This window comes from Eupeodes corollae, chromosome 1 (genome assembly GCF_945859685.1).
Source record: "Eupeodes corollae chromosome 1, idEupCoro1.1, whole genome shotgun sequence".
Lineage (NCBI taxonomy): Eukaryota > Metazoa > Arthropoda > Insecta > Diptera > Syrphidae > Eupeodes > Eupeodes corollae.
Window position 1 is genome coordinate 129,140,143 of NC_079147.1, and position 22,945 is coordinate 129,163,087.

General features: G+C 33.0%; 1 protein-coding gene across 3 annotated transcripts in view; it reads left to right on the forward strand.

Annotated features, from left to right (window-relative positions):
• LOC129953660 (mitogen-activated protein kinase kinase kinase 15) overlaps positions 1–22,945 on the forward strand; it is an 83,747-nt gene that overhangs the window by 31,193 nt on the left and 29,609 nt on the right. For 2 of the 3 annotated variants that reach the window (XM_056066991.1, XM_056066990.1), the window contains exons 4-8: positions 12,197–13,091; positions 15,733–16,071; positions 16,129–16,329; positions 16,405–17,006; positions 21,644–21,793. In XM_056066991.1, the coding sequence (XP_055922966.1) occupies positions 12,197–13,091; positions 15,733–16,071; positions 16,129–16,329; positions 16,405–17,006; positions 21,644–21,793 (2,187 nt within the window). Of the gene's footprint in view, positions 1–12,196; positions 13,092–15,732; positions 16,072–16,128; positions 16,330–16,404; positions 17,007–21,643; positions 21,794–22,945 lie in introns of those variants that run through there. The other variant, XM_056066992.1, reaches the window with a different exon arrangement.

Sequence of the window (22,945 nt, forward strand, 5' to 3'; positions counted from 1 at the left end):
GCCAACTACTTCTCAACTTTGGATTTAACCAAAGGTTTCCATCAGATTGAAATCGCTAAAGAAGATCGAGAAAAAACAGCATTTTCTACTCTAACTGGACATTACGAGTGGTTACGAATGCCGTTTGGTCTCAAAAATGCTCCTGCGACATTTCAACGCATGATGAACGAAGTACTCAAGGAATACATAGGGAAAATTTGTTTTGTTTACTTAGATGATGTTATTATTTTTTCAACAAGTTTACAAGAACACATGAATTCTTTAGACAAAATATTAAAAACCCTACACTCAGTAAACTTAAAAGTTTCATTAAATAAATGCGATTTTCTCAAAAAATATAGTGAATTTTTAGGACACATAGTCACCCCGGACGGAATAAAACCAAACCCTAGTAAAATTGCAACAATCCAGAAATTCCCAATACCAAAAACAGTGAAAGAAATTCAATCTTTCCTTGGGCTCACTGGTTATTATCGCAAATTCATTCTCGACTATGCTAAAATTATCAAACCACTCACAAAATGTTTGAAAAAAGACGCAATAATAAACACTTCCGATAAAGAGTATATAGAAGCAGTAAACAAGCTAAAAATAGCAATGTCTGATGATCTTATCAATCGACACCCAGACTTCAGTAAGCCTTTCATACTCACTAAAGACGCTTCAAATTTCGCTATTGGTGCTGTGTTAAGTCAATCACACGGACCATTATGCTTTGCATCACGTACTCTAAACGTGCATGAATGCAACTATAGTACAATCGAAAAAGAACTTTTAGCCATAGTATGGGCTACCAAACAATTTCGATATTACTTGTACGGAAGACATTTTAAAATACTCACAGACCATAGGCCATTAGTTTGGCTTCACAATTTAAAAGAACCTAACTCGAAACTTCAACGATGGAAGATAAAACTTGAGGAGTTCGATTTTAAAATAGAATACCTACAAGGTAAAGAAAATAAAGTGGCCGACGCCCTTTCACGAGTAAAAATACCCGAAATAAATAACGCAGAATTAATTTCTACAAAACACTCAGCAGAGTCAAGCAGTCACAATCTTATTTACATAACAGAACAACCAATTAATTACTTTAAAAATCAAATTATTCTAGAAATAGGAGAAAAAGAATCAGACAAACTAACTTACCCACACAAGAATAAACGTATTCACAAAATAAAAAGGAACTTTAGTGAACTTGATTTCAAAAATATTCTCTTAGAACTAAATCTAGAAAAAAGCAATGCGTTGCTAACAGACGATAAAACGTTCAATCTCTTCCAAGAATATTGGAAAATAAATAACAAATCCAAAATAAAAATCTTTAGAGCATTTACTTTAGTGAAAGATATCCAAAATATCGATGATCTCAACGATCAAATACATAAGAAGCATATAGAATTCAACCACATTGGCATCGAAAAACTATATTTAGAACTCAAAAGGGAAATATACTACCCAAACATGAGAAAAGAAATAACAAAATACACAAACAATTGTGAAACATGTAATCTCAAGATAGAGAGAAACCCGATAAAGATTCCATATGAAAAAACACCAACACCCTCAGAATCACACAAACACTACCATATAGACATTTGGATTCTACCAAAGCATGTACGATATCTGACTTGTATCGACAAATTTAGTAAGTTCGCAGCAATCGAAGAGTTAAGATCGAAAAATCAAACAGACGTAGCACGCGCACTACAAAAAATATTTACTTATTTACCAGTCCCAGAAAAGTTGACTTTAGACAACGACCCAACCTTTAAAACTTATACAGTTGAACAAATTTTTAAAGAAAGGAAAATAGAAACACATTTTTGTACTCCGTATCGACATACAGGAAACAGTGATATTGAAAGATTACACAGTACTCTTAATGAACACATTAGAATATTTGATAAAAACATATTTCACAAAGACTCCCCAATAAAAGCATTAGAAATTTATAACAAAACCATACACTTGACCACAAAAGAAAAACCTATTGACGTTCACCTAGGAAAAACAGAGAATAAAGTGATCTTTGACAGAATCGAAAAAGTAAAAGAAAAAATTAATAGTAAAAAGAATTCAAATAGAACTAATGTTCAAATAAATCCAAACTATACAAAAGTGAATGATCCAGCACAATTTAATAAATTAAAAACAAAACACAAAAAAGTGAAAGTGTTAGAAATAAAAAATAAAAAGGTTACTATACAACCAAATAGAGAAAAACAAACTTTGCACAAGGACCAATTCTTGAAACTAAAAAAATATGTTAGTCAAAACACAAATAAGGATCCTCTCATTAATAATATTAGTAATTCTACCAATGATAGCTTGTCAATCGATAGAAATAAATAAAATAAATGAGGAATTAGTAATAATAAATTCTAAGCCAATCAAAATCATAGAAAATTATGATATTTTACTCCATTTAATAAATTTAACTAAGTTTCAGAATTTAGTGGAACAATTAGAAAATACAATTGAGAAAACAACCCATGTAAAAAATACAGTTAGAGAGGAAATAAAGACAATAAAAATAAAATTAGAAACTATAATACCCCATCATATCATAGTAAAAAGAGGATGGATAAACATTATAGGAACAGGTATAAAAACAATTTTCGGAAACCTAGATAGTGAAGATGGAAGAATAATTAAAGAAAAGTTAGACAACTTAGAAGATGTAACTAAAACCATCGTCCGAAATAATAATAAACAAATAGAAATAAATGACCAGTTCAATCAGCAATTCAAGCAACTAAAAAATATCTTTGAAGGAAACAATGTTCTGAATAATCATTATAATGCTATTACTTATGATATCTTAGAATTAAGAAAAGAAATGGAATTAAATAAAAACATATTAAAATTACAAAAAATGTTAGAAAAGATAAATGATGTAATTTTAACTAGTAGATCTGGAATGTTGACCCAAGATCTTATAACAATCAAAGAAATAAAAGATTATGAGTTAAATCTTGAAAAATTAAGACAAATAAAAATCACATTAGCTACTTACAAAAATAATTTGTTAATAATAATGAATATACCAAAATTTTCCAAAACAACATATAATGAAATCATGTTAGAAAACTTCCCAAAAGAAAACAAAATCATTAAACTTAAAGAAAAACTATTTATACAACAAGAAGAAAAAATATTTCCATACTTTGAAATAATAACTAATAAACAAGTTTTACAAGACAATTGTTTAAATAATTTACTCTTATCAAATACAAAGCTCAATTATTCATATGAAAATTTCAATCAACAAAATATTGTATACCAAATCCAAAATGTATTGATTATCAAAAATATAAAAAATCAAACACTAACACAAGATTGTAACACATTAAAATATGTACTTAACGGAAATTATATTATAAAATCAGAAAATTGTACTCTAAACTTATTTAATAATACTTATAGTTTCAAAATTTATGAAAATAACCTAAAAATGTTAAATATCCCAGAACATGAAGTTCACATAAATAATATAAATGAATTACAAATAAGAGACATTGATAACTTAGAAAAAGTAGAATTTTCAGTCTCACAAAAAAATGTAACTTATGGAATAAGCAGCATTATACTTATTGTATTAATCATAGTCATAATATTGTTAATATTAAGAAAACGACAAACAATACTTAAGATGTCAACTACTACAGTAAACCCCGTAGCCGAATCTTACCCGGGAGGGGTTATGATACCGCTAAACCCAAAAAATACTAAAGGAGTATTTTCCCCATAAACAAATTAAGCAGTTTGCACCCGACACCAACACAGGAAATACTTATCTTTTATTCTTTTATGGCATAATCAACAACAGATCCAAATATACCTAGATGTTGCGCACAACACCAACAAATTAAGCAGTTTGCACCCGACACCAACACAGGAAATACTTATCCTTTATTCTTTTATGGCATAATCAATAACAGATGAAATCACTTATCCAAATATACCTAGATGTTGCGCACAACACCAACAAAAGTATAAAAGCAGCCCAAAAAATACAAACAAGAGAGTTTTAACATCACACTCAAACAAGATAGTTCTTTTAATATTATTTTAAGTTTATTTAGATAATTTAATAAAGTTAACAGTTAAAATAATATTCAGTTGTTTTATTCAAAATCCACTTAAGGAAAATACTTGACTGCATTCAAATTCAGATCAAGTAAAGACAACAATAAAACAGGAACAAACTTAAAATTTATATATACATATGTAAATTTAAAAATTGTATATCTTTTTTTCATTTCCGTCACTAATTATTTGCCTCTTTTGAACTTTGATTTCCACACTCTTTCCCTGGTTGTGCGAGTTATTTATTTTTATTTATTCTGAGCTGGATTTTTCCTTTTTTTATATGACCGTTAAAATAATTTCAAATTGGTCAAAGGGTATCTGTTGCCTTATTTAAAAACAAAAGAATTTGTCTTGCTGTTTGTCGATTTGAACATTCTTTTTCTTTCGGCCGACACTTTAACCATCAATATTTTGTGCTGAATGAGCAAATAAAATTGAGGCATTCAGCTAAAATGAATTTTCTCTGGATACATTAATAACAATATTAGCCGCGTTTTATTATCACCGTGATCTGATCCGGATCAGATCATGATAATAAAACAGCATTCGATCATCATATTTTTTATTATTTAAAGTTTGGTAGCAGTGTCAAATTCGTTCTTTCAAAAGTGACATTTCGAAGCAAAAAAAATATAAACAAATACCCAAAATGGAAGCTGCTGTGGTTGATCGAAGTATTCATTTTAATTTTTATTTCTTTTCTCTATTAAAAACTTTTATAATTTGCAGTTTTTATTTGAAAGTGATGAAAGCGAAGAATCAAACAATTCAATTTTATCCCTATTGAATCTTATCGATGATGATTCAAGTTCCAGTTGTAGCTCCACAACTTCTGAAAATGTGCAAATCACAAAAATCAAAAAATGTTGAAAATACTTTTACATGGGATTTTTTTGAAATCATTCTTTAAATTGAAAATGGTTGTAAGAAATACTTAGGTGACATAAATTAGAACTCAGAACCGTCTGAACCATCTCAATTAAGAGAGTAGTTTTGAAATGACAGTGGTTTGTATGTAATACTTCCAAGAATTTCGAGAGAAAATCATACAAAATTCCTAAAAGTGTTACATACAACCCACCGTCATTTCAAAACTACTCTCTTTGGGATGGTTCAACCGGTTCGGAGTTTTAATTTATGTCTGCTAACTGATTCCGTAAATTCTATTAAATTCAAAAAATTATTTCAAAAAATTTCCATCAAAAAATTGTTTTAACTTTTTTTTTGAGAATCAAAATATGTTGAAAATACTTTTACATGGGAATTTTTTGAAATTATTCTTTAAATTTAAAATGGTTGTAAGAAACACTTAGGTGACATAAATTAGAACTCAGAACCGTCTGAACCATCTCAATAAAGAGAGTAGTTTTGAAATGACTGTGGTTTGTATGTAACACTTCCAAGAATTTCGAGAGAAAATCATACAAAATTCTTAAAAGTGTTACATACAACCCACCGTCATTTCAAAACTACTCTCTTCTTTGGGATGGTTCAAACGATTTTGAGTTCTAATTTATGTCACCTAAGTGTTTCTTACAACCATTTTCAATTAAAAGAATGATTTCAAAAAATTCCCATGTAAAAATATTTTCAACATTTTTTTCTGCTGCAGCTTTCTCGATTTTATTTATGTTTTTTGAAATTTAAAGCAGGGTTGCCCATAGAACATTTTGCTCAATGATTTTTTTTTGTTCCTTTTTTTTGGGGAAAATAATACCCATAAATTATGTCAAATATACATTTTTTTGGACTTAATTATTTGAATTTCACCAATTAATTAGTTTTGTTAAAATATCTAGTTATTTCATGAATTATATACCAAATAAATAAATATAAAGCTTCTCGCTTTTTATTTAAAAAAATATTTTATTTCAGTCAAATTAAAATGTTTATATGGCAATACAGGTTTTATTTAATTTGTTTGCAATGATACCAACATTTACATGTGAAATCACAATGATAGAGCGCTCCTTGTTGTGAAAAAAAGAATTAAATTTTGGATCTCAAATTGAGATCCAAACACAAAGCAGGATCTTGTATTGTTGTTGTAATGCATGTAAATCCAAGATCCGGATCAGATCATGGTGATAATAAAACGACGCTATTATCCCCATTCTAACAAAAGCAATACCACTCATTTATCTCACTGAGATTTCTCTGTGCAGTGTTCAAGTCTCTGAACCTATCCTTAGCCAATTATCGACCTGCACTACCGTAAATTTCGATCTTGTATATGTCACTTTGACAAGTCAAGATTCACAATCAGACTCATTGTTTGTTTGTTACGTTTGTCGTCTTCGTCGGTTTTCTTTAATTTGTATCACGTCGTGTTTTGTATATTTCATACATAATATCGAATGCATTTTGTAACAAGAGAAGGAGTTAGGAGTTAAAAAAGAAGCAGCAAATAAATGCTTATGAAGCGGAGCTGAGAAGGATTAAAAGGAAAGAGCAGTTAGGACATTTATACTATAATAATAACATCTTTAGCAATGCGTTCAACATCTCTGTAGGAAGAAATTATAGTAATGAATTCCTTCAACTTAAGAGGATCTCTCTCGCTAAAAAACAGCTGGTGTAGGTACTGATACTTACTCTGAGTTGGGTATTTTGGACATTTAATTTCCTTGTCATTTCCAGGTTAAATTAACAATTGAGAGTAATTTTGCGCTTGATAACAATTAAATATTGACGATTCTTACTGGATGTGTGTATACGCAACTTCAATGATAACTCATTAAGACTAGTGCTAATAAATAACGTGCATTTGGAATGTATAATCTAGCTAAGACCTTGAACATGCTAAAAATAAACCAGGCTTACAGTGAGACGAATTTTCTCTCGCTTAATACAATCGAAACTGCTGCAAGTAAATCTAGCAGACAGTGAGACCAATTTAATTGAGCTTAATTTTGTTCTTTGCATAATAATTGTTAGAGGAAAAATGTCAATATATTATCCTTTTGGGTTGAGTTTTTAGTCCCGCTCAACAGAGACCAAATTTACCCCAACGAATTTAAAAAAAATGTGTAGTAAAACCGTCTTACGTTTATTTTTTTTCTTTGCACTAACACATATTTTTTTAGTCTCAATAAACTTAAGAAACTATACATTATTATTATGTTTTTGTTTTTTATTTGATAATATTAATTTTTGTCATATAATTAATTTTATTTTTAATGTTGCATTGGAACATGGTATTATATTTTTTTTATATAATTTACGGAGAGTGAAGAAACTCTATTTCATTATTCTCTGTATCTTTTGTTATAAAATAAGAACTAAACACTTAAATCTAACCAAAAGTAACAAAACTTAATTGAATTTTCTGAAGTTTTTTTTATTTCGTCAGTTATACTCACGCAGTATCAAAATACTTTCATCTATTCTAGCTGGCTCCTATTTAATTATCTTTTCACCTGCTCGCCTTGTAACATAGTATTTAATATGTGGTTTCTTATGTCTGATAGAAAGCCATGTGCATCTAGAAATAAAAATACCTCTAAAAGGTGTACATCAAGTTTCTAAAGTATTTTTGAAATAATCCCGATATTAATTTGTTCTCAATAACTCCTGCTAATCTAGCGAAATAAGAATATTCGCTCCTGTACATCTGCATGTAGGTTAGGTGGCTGTGAATTCATAATCGACACACTAAGGCAAAACGAAAAGGCGCATTTTGATACACCTATTAGGGATCTAATATGAGGTCTACTTTGAGATAACAATTCTTTACAGCGCTTTAGGTCCAGTGAAGGCCATATGAGTTTTGTGGCTGCGCATGTTGGTAAATTGTGCCACTCAGAGTTTTCTATCGCAAATGCTGTTTCTTTTAGCAGAAGTTTACATGTAGCTATCGGTTTACCTATCTCCTACCTTTCAGGTGAAATAGGTATGACGGTTCCATTTTTAGCGAGATTCATCGGCTCTACAATTTCCTGTGATGTCTCTGTGGCCCGGTGCCCAACAAAGAGACGATGGACAATCGAGAGCCGTTAGAGATTTGTTTGAGACACCGTCAAGGGATTTAATAGCAGCCTGACTGTCAGAGAAGATGCGGATATCAGAAGTTGATATCACGTTTTCTCTTAGCCAGGAGAGAACCTCTTTGATCGCCAGAATTACGTAGGACTCTGCTAAGTTTGTTGTAGTATGTGACTTTTTCCAGTGCAGTCCACTATACTGCAACCCCGTGCATAAGTATTGGTCGGATGACCGATGTGTATAGTCCATAGGTAATGCGAGGTTGAAAACCCCATTTGCTTCCTATGGCTTTCTTGCAAAATAAAAGATCTACTGTAACTTTTTTAACTCTTTCCTGAATATTAGGTTTCCAACTTAATTTTTTGTCCAATATCAGACCAAGATATTTGGTTTCATTTGTAAAAATTATTGGTACACCTTTTACTGAAGGAGGGGTATTGTATGTGTATAAAAGACGAGGTCTGTTTTTTGAGGATTAATACTAAGTCCGCCGTGATGGAGGAGGTCTCTCAGTGTACTAAGATGTTCTCCTGTGACGGCGATAGCAACATATTCGGCATACGCAACCACTCTGTGGCCTTCCCTCTCAAGAGATATTAGTATTTCGTTAACCACTATGTTCCACAGGAGAGGGGACAGAAAACCACCTTGCGGAGTGCCTCTACCGACAGACCTTTTCGTACAAAAATCCCCCATCTTAGAATCAATGATCCTGCTTTTTAGCATAAGATTAATTAACTCACAGAGTGAGTATTCAACGGTTATGGTCGTCATAGCAGCAGTAATAGCGGATAAGTCAACGTTGTTGAAAGCGCCCTCAACATCCAATATGGTTTCTTCTTTCCCCGCACTGTAGTGTGGGGGCAGGCAGTTTCCATGGCTTTATTAAGGGCTGCTGTAAGCTCATCGACTTTTTGATCGAGTTTAAGAGCGCACAAGAGCGGATCAGAAAGTTCTGGTTTAATCAAATTCTTCAGAGTCGCCCTATATTTCGCCCAATCTGTTTTCCTATAATTCCGGAATTGGATCGCTTTTGGGGACTCTTCAATAAGTTTGAATTGGATGTATCCATGATCGGAAAACGAGTTCTCCTTTGATACTCTCCAATTCAATATTTTATTTGAGAGATTTAACGAGACAAGAGTCAAACCTAAAACTTCTTGTCGGTTTTTAGTGACAAAGTTTGGTTTACTACCTACATTACTTACTTACAGAATAGTTGTTAAAATATAATCAAAAAGAGACTAACCTCTATTATTTATATCGGTACTACCCTACGTAATATGGTATGCATTGGCGTCAAAACTGATAATTAGGTTTGTTTTCTATCTTTTTAATTCAGCGACCGTCTTCTCCAGAATGGTACCAGGCAGTGGCCCTTATTGTCGTGGCCCAAATACACTGATAGCAGCCAATAGGTATGGTTGACTATTACCATACTGGCTGTGGTGACGTCTTTATCACTGAAATTAGGGAGTAAAAATACATTAGGATTAAGCTTTACTAGTATACAGGACCTTGGGATACCTTTTCCTGTTGCATATAGAACGTAGTAGCCAGGAGTTCTCAATACTCGAACCAGGGATTTCACAATCCAGGGCTCTTGGATGGGAATGACATCTTCTCCAGTTTTTTCCAGATGGAGAAGAAGGGAGGCCGAAGCCGTTTTAGATTGTTGGAGATTAATCTGTAGTATTAGCAGCATTTTGGCTTCAAATAGGCAGATCAACCTCCACTACTGTTAATTCCAGCTCATCCAGATCAGACGAAAATGAACCTAACAGTTCATCTTCTTTCTCACTGGGGAGAGCTTTACGTTTGAGTCATCGGTCTCCATTAGGGATAAACTTTTGACGTTTTCAGAAGAAGACTGTGCTGCGACAGAAGAGGGCCCTGCCACATTCTCATCAACATCCAACGTCTTGCGACACAGCTTCTGAAGAGGGTTCGGAAGAAGACTGTACTGAAGAAGAGGGCACACCCAAGGAAGGGAAGGTGATAGTAGCACTGGGAACCATACGTCTTGCGACACAGCTTTCAAAAAGGGTTGTGGAGGCTCGCACGAAGCATCTACCTTATCTTTTTTATAGAAACGGAAACGCCCAACATGCCGACAGCAAGCGTATAGAGATCGCGCGACCTCTGAGCGTTACAAGCGATCAGTTTGGCATGACCTTGATGCCAACCCTCATCGCTTGTTACAGGCGGTGGACCCGGATGATCTCGCATGACTTTGAGAAAACCAGCCGAGAGCTCCAGTTTCACCATCTGCCAACGGTCAGAAGCAATCGTGCTATCAATATTGCTCTTATCAATGACCCCAACTATGATCTTCTTGGATTCCAATTGGGGCGATGAAGAAGACGAACAGCAATTAAGACATAAGCGTCCCAGGAAGGAAACAAGGTATTGACAGACAGTGATACACTATACAGTCAGGGAATAAGAAGCCATCAGCCAGCATAATAGCACAAAGCCGATGTAGGAGGGAGTAAGGATTGGGAAGGGGATGCGAGTGACCTTTGGTTTCAGGACTCTTCTGGAGAAATAATTCCCGAGAATCATTGTCCTTACTCAGCTTCTACAACTCGACAAGTTCGACGCTCAGGTTGAAGATCTGCATCTAAGGTCTAAAGCATTTTCTCTTAAATATTCTAAGCTTTTCCATATACAATGGATTAATGGTCCGCCACACTTGATTCACATACATAAATGTAGCTCGAGCCTTCTGGAGTTGAACATTTATGTGTTCGTTACAATACAAAAACTTGTTCAAATGGACCACTAAGAACTTCACAATAATCTTTGACTCGATCTGAAGACCATTTGAATAAATTATATTGAAATGTATCCAATTACAGGTTAGATCTAAATTAATGTGTCTTATTGGGGTACGAAACAGTAGGGTTTCATATTTCTTATGAATGATAAATAGTTTCCATTCGATACAAATCACTTGAAATATGTCAAATTTGCCTAGAAGTTTGGTTTACTAAACAAATAAATTGGGTGGCGCAACAGTCCGTTGAGAACTAGGGCCTAGTGACTTACAACTCTCAACCATTCCTGTGTGCGAGTAATGTTGTCAGGAATAGAGGGGACCTACAGTTTATATGCCGAATCCGAACGGCTAATTTGAGAAAGCACTTTTTCATGAAAAGAATTACTCTTGGAGAATTGCCAATTCCTCGCAAGAGGCAGTACCTGTGAAAAGACTTAAGATGGCATAGGCAGGGATCGAACCCAAGACCTCTGGCATGACAGTCCAACGCACTTTTTTTTTTTTTTTTTTTTTTTTAATTCATTTTTATTTAATTCAATCTTAAACCTATCTTAAAGCTAGACAAAAATTCATAAAACTAGCCTAAATTATCCAAAACTTACAACTAACTTAATGGTCCCATACGGACACTCTAAGCTAAACTATAACACTAATTACTAATGCCTTTCGGCCTTAAGATATATTTTACTTCAATTTAAATTTTATTTGTTTTGTTTTCATTAGAAAATTTTGAAAAAAACTAATATCAATAAGACAGTCCAACGCACTAACCATCATGCCACGGGTATGGTGATCTTTTATCCTTCATAACTTCATCAGCATATACCTTGAGTGAACTATAAATCTTAAATAGACGCGGGCAACAATTTGTTTGTATACATAATATATATCATTGATATGATAAACTTTAACGATGTGAAGGAAATTCAAGTTCTTACATCTAGAAACAAAAAGTAAAGAAGCTTTCTCTTAAGTACATACATTCCCCGTTTAATTGGCTTTCAATTTGTGTACTTTTAATAGATATTACTTGAAAAAATATTCTTTCAAATACACATTTGAAATCTGCTGAAAAATATCATTCTTAATGTGCTACAATGGTGGATTTCCTAAATAACATTAACTAAACACTTCTTTCTTATATTTTTTGAAATATGAAGATAAGTGCCTGTACGCATTTTAAGGTTTTTATAGATTGTCTAACAAACGTCATGTTCTTTCTTTATGTATGTTTATCTGCTGTCAAATTTTCAAGAAGATACCAAGATTCATAATTATTATATGTGCCGCGAGGCGTGCTTTCTTTTACATTAATACAAAACTTTTTTTTTTTAGGGCACACATGAAGGAGAAGTTTTTAGCTGACCTTAGAGGTGCACGAGAAGAATATGCGTCTAACACTTCAAAACTTACAGAAATATTAGCTAAAATGCGAACGAGGCTCGATGATCCCCATGTACTATCTGGTGAAGTAGTCCACAGTTTTATGTGTTCTTTGCGTGACGTTCAAGACTACGATTCAATGGTACGATTAGTAAATGATTTAAAAAGTATCCCCAACACGCGAAAATATGTTGAGACCGGTAATATGTGTTTTCTATACGCTTTTGCTCTCAACAGAAGAAACAAAAAAGGAGATCGAGAAAAAGCATTGGCGTCTTCTTTAAAAGCATTAGAAAAAAAAGAAAACGAATTTCCCGATATGCTTTGCCTTTGTGGTAGAATTTATAAGGACATTTTCGTTGAATCAGATTACAGTGACACAAACAGTTTGAGGAATGCAATCAAATGGTATAGACAAAGCTTTGAAATTCAACCCAATGAGTACGCAGGAATTAATCTAGCTACGCTTTTGGTTATAGATGGAAGAGAGTTTAGCAACACCGAAGAATTGCAGCATATAGCTATGACATTAAATAATTTAATTGGAAAAAAGGGAAGCCTTGCGACACTGAGCGAATATTGGGACGTTGCAACATTTTTTGAAATATCTGTTTTAGCAGAAGACTACACAAAAGCGATTCAAGCTGCAGAGTGTATGTTTAAATTGAAACCGCCAAACTGGTATTTAAAGTCAACTATAGGAAATATTGCTCTAATTCACCGGTTTAGAAAAAAAACAGATGATTACTGTTGTGATATTAAGCAACAGGTTTTTCAATTTTGGATTGATTTTTTCCTAGCAGCCACTAGTTCTGAAGAACCAAATAATATCCGGTTTCCAATTTTGGTGAGTATTAAATAAATATTATTATCGGCTGGGCCTTAGGGCTTGTCAACAGGCTATATATAGTTAGGATTTTTATCCGCATTTATGTTTATTTTGAAAACAAATAAGTACCAAATAAATCAACATTGATTGCCATATCACTGGCCATAAAAAAGAATTACAAATTGACAAAATTCAAATTGAAAATTAACACTTTTATTAAAGCTGGACATAAGGTACTTTAATTATATTGCTACGCACGACATAGCTTTGCTTTTATACTATTGATGTTCCCTTTTGTGTTTATTGCTCGTTCTATTTGTTAATGGACTCTTAAACTCTCCGGAATTAGGGATGGCTTAAATTTACACTCTATATCCAGTAATAATACATTTTTGAAGTATTATATGCTGCGAAAACCCTCTTATCTCTTTATGGAATCAAATTAATAAATAAATATTTTTCTATTGGTTAAATTATATTAATAAGGATCTATTGAGTGACAATCAATGCAATCGAGTGGAATGTTGATGTCGATTTGCATTTCACATGTTTTGTTACTCATTTATTGAATGGGAAGTGGGGCACCTATGTGGATACACTACAGACTTTAGGCATGCATTTAGTTCATCAGTAACAGTTGATCGGGGAATAACTGGAAGAGTCTGACGAAAATCACCTGACAACAGAATCATGACCCCACCAAAAATATTTTGGTTGTCACGAAGATCTTTCAATGTTCTGTCCAGCACCTCCAGTGACTTCTTATGGGTCATTGTGCATTCATCCCAAACAATTAATTTGCATCACTGTAGGATCTTGGCCATTGCGCTGTTTTTGGCGATATTGCAAATGGGTGTTTCGGTTATTTGCATGTTTAATGGTAATTTCAAGGCAGAACGCCTTCTTTTAGAGTCGCAGCTGTTCCAGATGGAGCCAACGCTAGAGCAACATCATTTCGCGATCTGATCCTCATCAAAAGCAATGAAATTAAAAACATTTTTCTGGTTCCTCCGGGAGCATCAAGGAAATAAATTTCACCAGATTCACTGTTCACAGCTTCTATCAAAGTGTCGTACGCAATTCTTTATTGTTAATTTAACTGTGGAACATTTGTACGATCTGTTTCGGCCAATGTTTCAATGCGTACTGTTATTCCCTTTGCAACACGACAATACTTTATTTGCTATCAATAAACACATATCTTCTATCATGATCAATGTCATTGTAAATTTCTTCTGTCATATGTAGTGTAGTATTCAATGTTTCACGGCGCACACTATGCAAAACATCCTCATACATGTCATCTCTATACGTAACCCACAAATCTTTTGGATTCGAGGGGAAACATGTCGATATGATAATCACAAACATTGTACGAATTTGATGAGGCGATTAAGATATTACGGAATCATTGCGAGTATCATCAAAGTGCGAATCGTTCTCAAGTAAACGTAATAGTTGACATGCCTCACGGTAAGTCGCACACAGCTGTATATTAAAGCTCAAAGGATATTGTAATCCATCATAGCTCCTGTGTGTTTCAGATAACCGTTTTAAATCACTATTCCGACGATGAAGCACAATATCTCTAGATTGTAAATTTTCTCTCACAATGACAACAGCCACTTCATCAATGGTAGGTGAATTAAACATCCTTGTGTGTTCACCGCAGGTGTTTTGTCAGATCGAATGATAATATTATGGCTATCAAATGGCATCCGATCCAATGCTATTTTGAACATGTCTACTGTTGTTATTCTGATCAATAAACATTTGTAATTCTTGGATAATGATTCTCATCACTGTTGGATTGAGCACAACAATTAACAACTTCCGCGTGTGAATTGATGACACAAGCATGCTTACGCATAAATCAAGCTATAGCAGAAGAAATTGAACGAGGACATTCAAACTTGAATTAAGAGTTGAGTTAAGACAAAAGGAAATCAATACCCATCGCAGCATCAGTATTTTCATTTCCCTCAATCTCCAAACCATATTGGCACCCAAAAGGGATGATCAGCATTATCATGCTCCGAACAAACAGTACGACAGCCAAGTGTGCAGTTGGTGATCAGAGCAGTGCAGTGCTATCCCTTGTATTAATATTAAGAAATTATTGTAATAGTATTTAAAGAAATAAGTATACGGCCTAAATGCACAAAAATAATGCTTTTTAATTATTCATTTTCCATCGAAATTATCCTAATGGCGTGCTACCTTATCTCTCTTTTAAAACCCTGCGAACTGACCTTGAATTGTCAAGAACATGCCTCATATCTTGACCTGTTTGTTGGCTTCGTCGGATTTCGCAGTCCGCGCTGGGCTTTTCCTTTCTGATACTATTTTAGGCCTACGATTTATTAAGGAATCATTGTTGGGCGATTCAATGTTGTTTAGCTTTTTTATCAATGAAACATTATTCTTTTTAGAACTCGGGGTGTCCATAAGCTTGGCAAAGTGCACATGTCTGTAGTTCCCCTCCATTCCTGGCGTGAATCGCACACAGAAATGGTTGGGCATTGTAAGTCACTAGGCCCTGGTTCTTTAAGGAACATTAAAGCATCTAACTTATTTACTTAGATTGAAAATATTTATAAGAAAACAAAATATGTATGTATTTTAAATTTTAATTAGTTTCATTTATTAATATTTGCAGATATTTGAGCCACAAAAAATTAACATGCCAAGTTATATAACAATAAATATGGGAGCAGAAGAGAAATCGATACAGATTGTTAATTTATGTTTAAGGCATTTAACTAACGCGTGTAAGAAAGTTCATGACTTCGTTTTTACCGCTAGTCAAATTAAATCTGTTAGCTTATATAAACGTGATGATAGATGCGCTTATCTGTATGTTCATCATAATTCCGATGATTTTCAAATATATTTTCCTACAACGAACTGTCGACAGAAATTTTATGAACTTGTACTTGAAATGGCATCGGATCAAGAAGTTTTTGTTAATCTATCAATTAATGAAACGCAAATTGAGGTCATTACAATGTTTTTCATTAATTCGCTTTTTGCTAACCGATTATTCTTATTATAGTACGAATATGATCTAGATGACCAAAATAGAAAAGTTATATTGGGGAAGGGAACCTACGGAGTTGTTTATGCTGCTCGGGACCTTCAAACACAAGTGCGGATAGCCATAAAAGAAGTACCTGAAAAAAATTCACAAGACGTTCAACCGCTGCATGAAGAAATTAAATTGCATTCTCAACTGCGGCACAGAAATATTGTTCAAGTAAGTATACTCAAATGTAATATAATAAAAATAATTTGACATATATAATAAATAACTTTTTATTTCTTTTCAAAGTACTTAGGTTCTTTATCAGAAGATGGATATTTCAAAATTTTTATGGAACAAGTTCCTGGGGGATCCCTCTCAGATCTCCTTCGAGAAAAATGGGGACCCCTTAAAGATAATGAATCAACTATGGCATTTTACTCAAAGCAAATTCTGGAAGGCCTTCGATATTTACACGAACAAAAAATTGTGCACAGGGATATAAAAGGAGATAACGTTCTTGTTAACACCTATAGTGGGGTTGTAAAAATATCGGACTTTGGGACTTCTAAACGGCTTGCGGGACTAAATCCGATAGTTGAAACTTTTACCGGAACATTGCAATACATGGCTCCAGAAGTAATCGATCAAGGTCTGCGAGGATATGGGCCTGCAGCTGATATTTGGTCTTTTGGTTGTACAAATGTAGAAATGGCAACGGGAAAACCTCCGTTTATAGAACTCGGTTCTGCCGAAGCAGCTTTGTTTAAAGTAGGGTTCTATAAAAAACACCCAACTATACCCTCAGAACTTTCATCTATGGCACAAAAATTTATTCTTCGCTGTTTTGAAGTAAATGTTTTAGATCGCCCTACAGCTGTGAGTCTACTAGAAGATCCTTTTATATCTGAGTAAGTTTATATACATTGTTCTATTAATTTAAGGCATGGTTCATAATTAATTTTTAGATTAAAGCTAAGACTAGACGACGTGTAAAATCTACATAATTATGTATCCGTCACGTCACAGAAAACTTCAAAAAATAAAAAAAATTAATCACAATTTTGTGTGTCAGAAATACAATTTTTTGGACACATATTTTCTGGAAAAGGCATAAGTCCAGACACTAATAAAATCAAAGCCATATGTAATATGCCAACAATTACGGGACTGCAAAGCTCTTAGGCATGGTCAACTATCTGGGATCTTTTATAAAAGGATTATCTATTGAAACAAGTCACTTAAGAAAATTATTAAAAAATGACTTTCTAGTTATGGACCAAAAACCACGAAATAGAATTCCAAAATCTTGAAAATTAAAATTAATATCAACAACACTTGTTTTAGCATATTATGATATATATCAACCAGTAATTCTATCGGTTGATGCTTCAAAGTAATTTTTCAAAATAATAAGTCCATAGCCTATGCGTCCGCCACATTCACAGACCCACAAAAATCATACGCGCAAATCGAAAAGGAACTTTTGGCGATCCTTTTTGGCTGTGTAAAGTTTTACTAAATTTTGTATGGGCACAAAGTTACCGTAGAGACTGATCACAAACCCCTTATTAGTCGAATCAGTAAACCATTATATAAAATTTCAACAAGATTACAACGTATTATGCTTCGGTTGCAATCATATAATATTGATCTCATTTATAAACGAGGAAAGTTGTTAGTAGTTGCAGATACTTTGTCGAGAGCGGCACTGCCAGTTGAAAAGTTTTCTGAAATAGATATACAATTTTAAGTCAATTTAATAATTTCTTCGTTGCCCGTGTCAAAGTCCAAACTCGAAGAAATTAAAAAAGAAACTTTGGCTGACAATTCTTTACAAAAAGTTATTAAGTATTGCAAAAATGGTTCGCTTTGTGCTACTAAATACGTTGACATGTTAGCCAGAACCTACTTTTCAATAAAAGATTAGACTCATTTCATTAATGGCCTTTTGCTCAAAGGAAGTAATATAATAATCCCTACCACCCTTAGGCCTTACATACTAAGTCTAATTCATGAAGGACATTTTGGGATAGAATCATGTTCTAGAATGGTAAGACGTGTTGTTTACTAGCCACAAATAAAAAACGATATTAACAACTTAGTTTCAAACTGCGAGGCATGCATTCGAAACAGGCCATCCAATCAGAAGCTTCCACTGATGCCTCACGAAATATGTTGAAGTTATTCCTCTAAATAATAAATCTTCTTCATAGCAAGTAATAACAGCTTTCAAATCAACGTTTGCTCGCCATGGAATCCCAGAAAAACTCATGGACGATGGACCTCCATTTAACGCAAACGCGTTTAATGAGTTTTGTGAAGAATGGGGCATTTAACACACAACGCGTTCTAATGGTCTAGCTGAAAGATCTATAAAAATTATAAAATCACTTTTACTAAAATGCTTAAAAACAAAATCTGATCCATATATAGCTTTACTACAGTATCGATCTACCCCAAAAGCAAATTTTCATTTGCGTCGGAACTTTTAATGTCGCGCAGGTTGCGAACCAAGTTACCAAATATATATATATCCGGTAAAAATCAATAAAAAGAAACATCAATTGAACATGCACAAATATAATCTAAAAAAAAACAAAATTATGATAAAAATACTAAGGATCTATTGCCTCTTAAATGTAACGTCAAATCCCGTTGGATGCCAGCTACTATTGTTAGCAAATGTAAAGAACCGCGTTAGTTTTTTTTGAAAGATGTCTCTGGTGTTAAGTATCGCAGAAGTCGAGAACATATATTAAAGATACCAGATACAAATGGAAATCTAAAAAAAATTACGAAGACATGGCTTGAACACCTTTGTCGTCGTCTTTAGATTTAAACGAAATCCAAACAGAATCCCATGGTAACAATGAAATAAGTGATCCATCATCTTTAAGAACAAAATCAGGTAGATTAGTGAAACCTCCTGAAAGATACTCACCATCAGATTATTTATACAAAATTAAACTTTATTTTATGCATAACTCACTTAAAATATGACTGATTATTATTTTTCTTTCAATTTGAAATGAAGTAAACAATGTTATGAACTAATAATGAATTGAATTTAACTTATTTTGAATTATAAATCATTACATTAATCATTATCAGTTATTAATAAAATCAATAAAAAGAAAAGGATGTTGTGAGTATATGTACATACACCCATACAATGTAAATATCACATAAGTATATATAATATGTATTATATTAAGGATAACAAAAGATCTTTGTAATATTCACTAGAGTCAGTCGATATAATAAAGTCTTAAAGTAAACTAGCCCGACTCTTTATTATAACAATAATATCTGAGGGAATCAATTTCGTTGTGTTGCTGTGAACATAAGGTTTTGACAACCAGCTGCTTCAGCCTCATAGCGCTGCAGGAAAATATGTATTTAATAAAAAGTTCGATTGGTAGAAGATCCAAAATAACCTTTAAGGCGTCCGTTGGGCAAGTACGCATGGCCCCTGTGGTGCCCACGCAAGATGTTCTCTGGACCTTATTTAGCTTATCAATATTATAGGCTTTGCTAAGAGCAGGCTACCACACAATCGAACCATATTTTAAGATTGGACGTACTACGGCTGTGTACGTCCATAAAATCATCTTCGACTGAAGTCCCCCCTTTTTCCGAAAGTTTTGCTGCAGGCGTAGAAGGCAACACAGGCCTTCTTAACCCGTACTGCAATATTTAGTTTAGGGTCGAAAAAATATTTTGCACTGGAAGACAATGATAGGATTTGACCGCTGAGTCGAGGTAGCGTGAAGGGCGGTACTTTAGTTTTGGTGGTAAAGAGCAAAAGTTCAGTTTTACTTTGGTTAACTCCTAGTCCACAACTCGTGGCCCAGCTGCTAACTTTCTTCAAAGCTGCGGCAGTGACAAACGCTGCAAAACAGGTTTCATTGATGACGTTATCACGAGCTAATATAACTCTTTTTTAATTGATGGCCGAGCAGCAATAAAATTTATTTCTGTCACAGTAACACAAACGAACCCTAGAAAGCCCCGAAACCTGTGCTATAGCCAGGACATAATGTTCTAAATTCGATTATGTATCTAGACAAAAAATCCCTTCGATTGCTTTTTAGCATGTTAAAAGATCACAACCTGTTGGGTTACCATAAAAAAAGTGTAGCTTACCACCGATGATTTCTGCAAAATCTGCAAGGAAGAGAAGGAAGCTGGAGCCCACTTATTATGCTTCTGCCCAGTAGTACACTACACAAACTCTTAAGCAGACACTTTTCCAATAATCCTGAAGAACTGGTAGGCATTTCAGAAAACAATCTTTATATCTAGGTGAACCAGAAGACTAAAATTTGCATAAGTATTTTTAACCTTCTTTGTACGGTTTTTTACCTTTTATTTTTATAAGCCCAGATCTCAATTGAATATACTTATGTAGTTATGTTATAACAACTTAAACAGTTCTGCATAGCCTTTTTTAGGAGAACACTTGTATGTTGTCATTATCAAGCTTTGATAGTGTGTTAAGTTCTTTTTTATATATACTGCTGATCCTCCCATAGCTTCGTCATTTGGGTGGGGAGCGTGACAAGATGAATATCTTGGTAATTTATTATTTAGATTTTGTACCATAGCGATTTGATTTTCAGACACCAAAGAAATATTTATATACTCTATGTCTTAAAAGATGTTTAATTTTGATATGTTGTAAAAGACCGTTTTCATTCCAAGTTGCTATTTTGAGTGTTCCGGCCACAATCTTCAATTTAAGAGCGAATTTATCTTTTGTATTCGTAAAAACCTTGCAGATTCAAATGTCTGAATACCGGCTGATCACAACAGTAGTTAAAAAAGCAATACAATTTTAATGTGCTGCTATAATGATTAGAGATGCAGAATGATGCAATATAAATTTTAATTTAAACGTTAAAACTATATCAAACAGCAAATCTCTCTGTACGAGGACATTCCTTATTCAAGACAACATAAAGTAGGCTGAACCATAATCTCGAAAAAAGAAACTACTTCCGTCAACAATATAAATGTGATAGCTCATTGATCAGCAATCTAAACCTGAATATTATACGACACATACCCCATTTAGCAGTGGAATGTAGTATTTACAACTTAGCAGAATTAGAAGTTGTAATCCATTTCGTCGGAAGGTGTATATAGAAACATAGACAAAAAAAGAGAACATTTCTATGAAAATTGCGAGATCTTTCATACATTTGAAAGTAGTTGAAAAAGTGCATTTAGATATCAAAAAGAAGTTATTGTAATTGATAGTTTGTGCAATAATGATTGAAACATACGAAAATTCTCATCATTATAATTGAACATTTCTGATCATCCGTAGTTGTGCATTTGAGAAAATCAGAGAATATTACCTCTTTTTGCTAATTGCGGAACACTCTTTAAAATATTTTTGTAGTTTGTATTAAAAATAAAAAAAAATACATACATATATCTATAACGTGAACTAAGCTTTACCGTACTATTCCAAATTTATCAACTAAACAGTTTTTAACTATGATGTATGTATACTATATTATTTATTTCTTTTTTCCAGCAAACACCCCAAACTTCGAGTTGGAAGCAGCACAAACGAGTTTAGTAGAAGTATATCAGTACCAACAGAGCGTTTAGCATGTACATCAAACGCAATGATAAAACACTTCTCGAATAGTAACTGTAATACACCTACAACACCAGAACTTGAGTAAGTATTGACACTTTAATATTCATTATGCCGCGAAGAATTGAGGCTCTTATTAAAGCAAAAGGAGGTTCAATAAAATATTGAAACAAATTACAATAACAGCAACAAAAAACTGAAAATATTAATTTATACAAAAACTTTAAATCTGTTGCTTTTTTTTCTAGAAAGTAGTTTATATTCAGCATACAAAATAATTTAAATTCATTTCAATATTAGAAAACCTGATTAAATTAGCTGGAAATTACAATTTTGCATAAAATCTAAAGTACGTCTAATAATATGGCCAAGGACTATATTATTGATTTTAAAAAAAGTAGCACATTCAAATGGTTTTGTGTACCATTTATGTATATGCCAGAGAAACAGGCATTAGGAAAAAGTGAAGGGCTATAAAGCAAAGCGATCAACATAAATAAGGGAATTGTTAAAATAATAATAATTTGATAAAGGTGGGAGAAAAAGGTTTTAGTGCCAAATAATTAATTAATGAAATTTTTTGATTGGAATTTTGAAAAAAAAACCCTAAAACCATAAAAAACCCTAAAACTTTTAATAAATTTTTTTATTTGATCTATTTCAAAGGTTTAGCAATAATAGTTTTGTTATCCACGAAACATTTGCTTATCTATAGGTGGTTGAAGTTTTATAGTATTTGAATTGATTCTAATTTATAATAAACCGTTTTATATAAATTTAAAAAAAAATAATATAAATTTAATAATACTTTAATTTGTAATACGTTCTCATCGTGCTTTCATTTATGATGCGAGAAGAGTGAGATACGGACAGAAAAAAGATTAATAAAAGATTTCTTATTTTGCTTGTTAAGTTTTAATTTGCTTTTTATTTTTCTGCTGTCTTTTGATGTGACCTTGTTAGCTATTATGGTAAATCTTTCTGTGTTTCTCGGTAAACTATTCCTATTTTTGTATACTTTTTCTTTTAACATTTTTAACTCAATACACACGCCCTTTCCCAACCATCATCCACCAACCGATAATTACACAATCGATTCTATTTGTTATACATTGACCCAATATTCAACAACTAATTGTGACCTAGCTGGCATTTTTAAATATTATATAAATTTATAATATTCCGAATTGTTGGTCACAAAAGTGCTGCCGCATCATATTTTACATAATGTATATA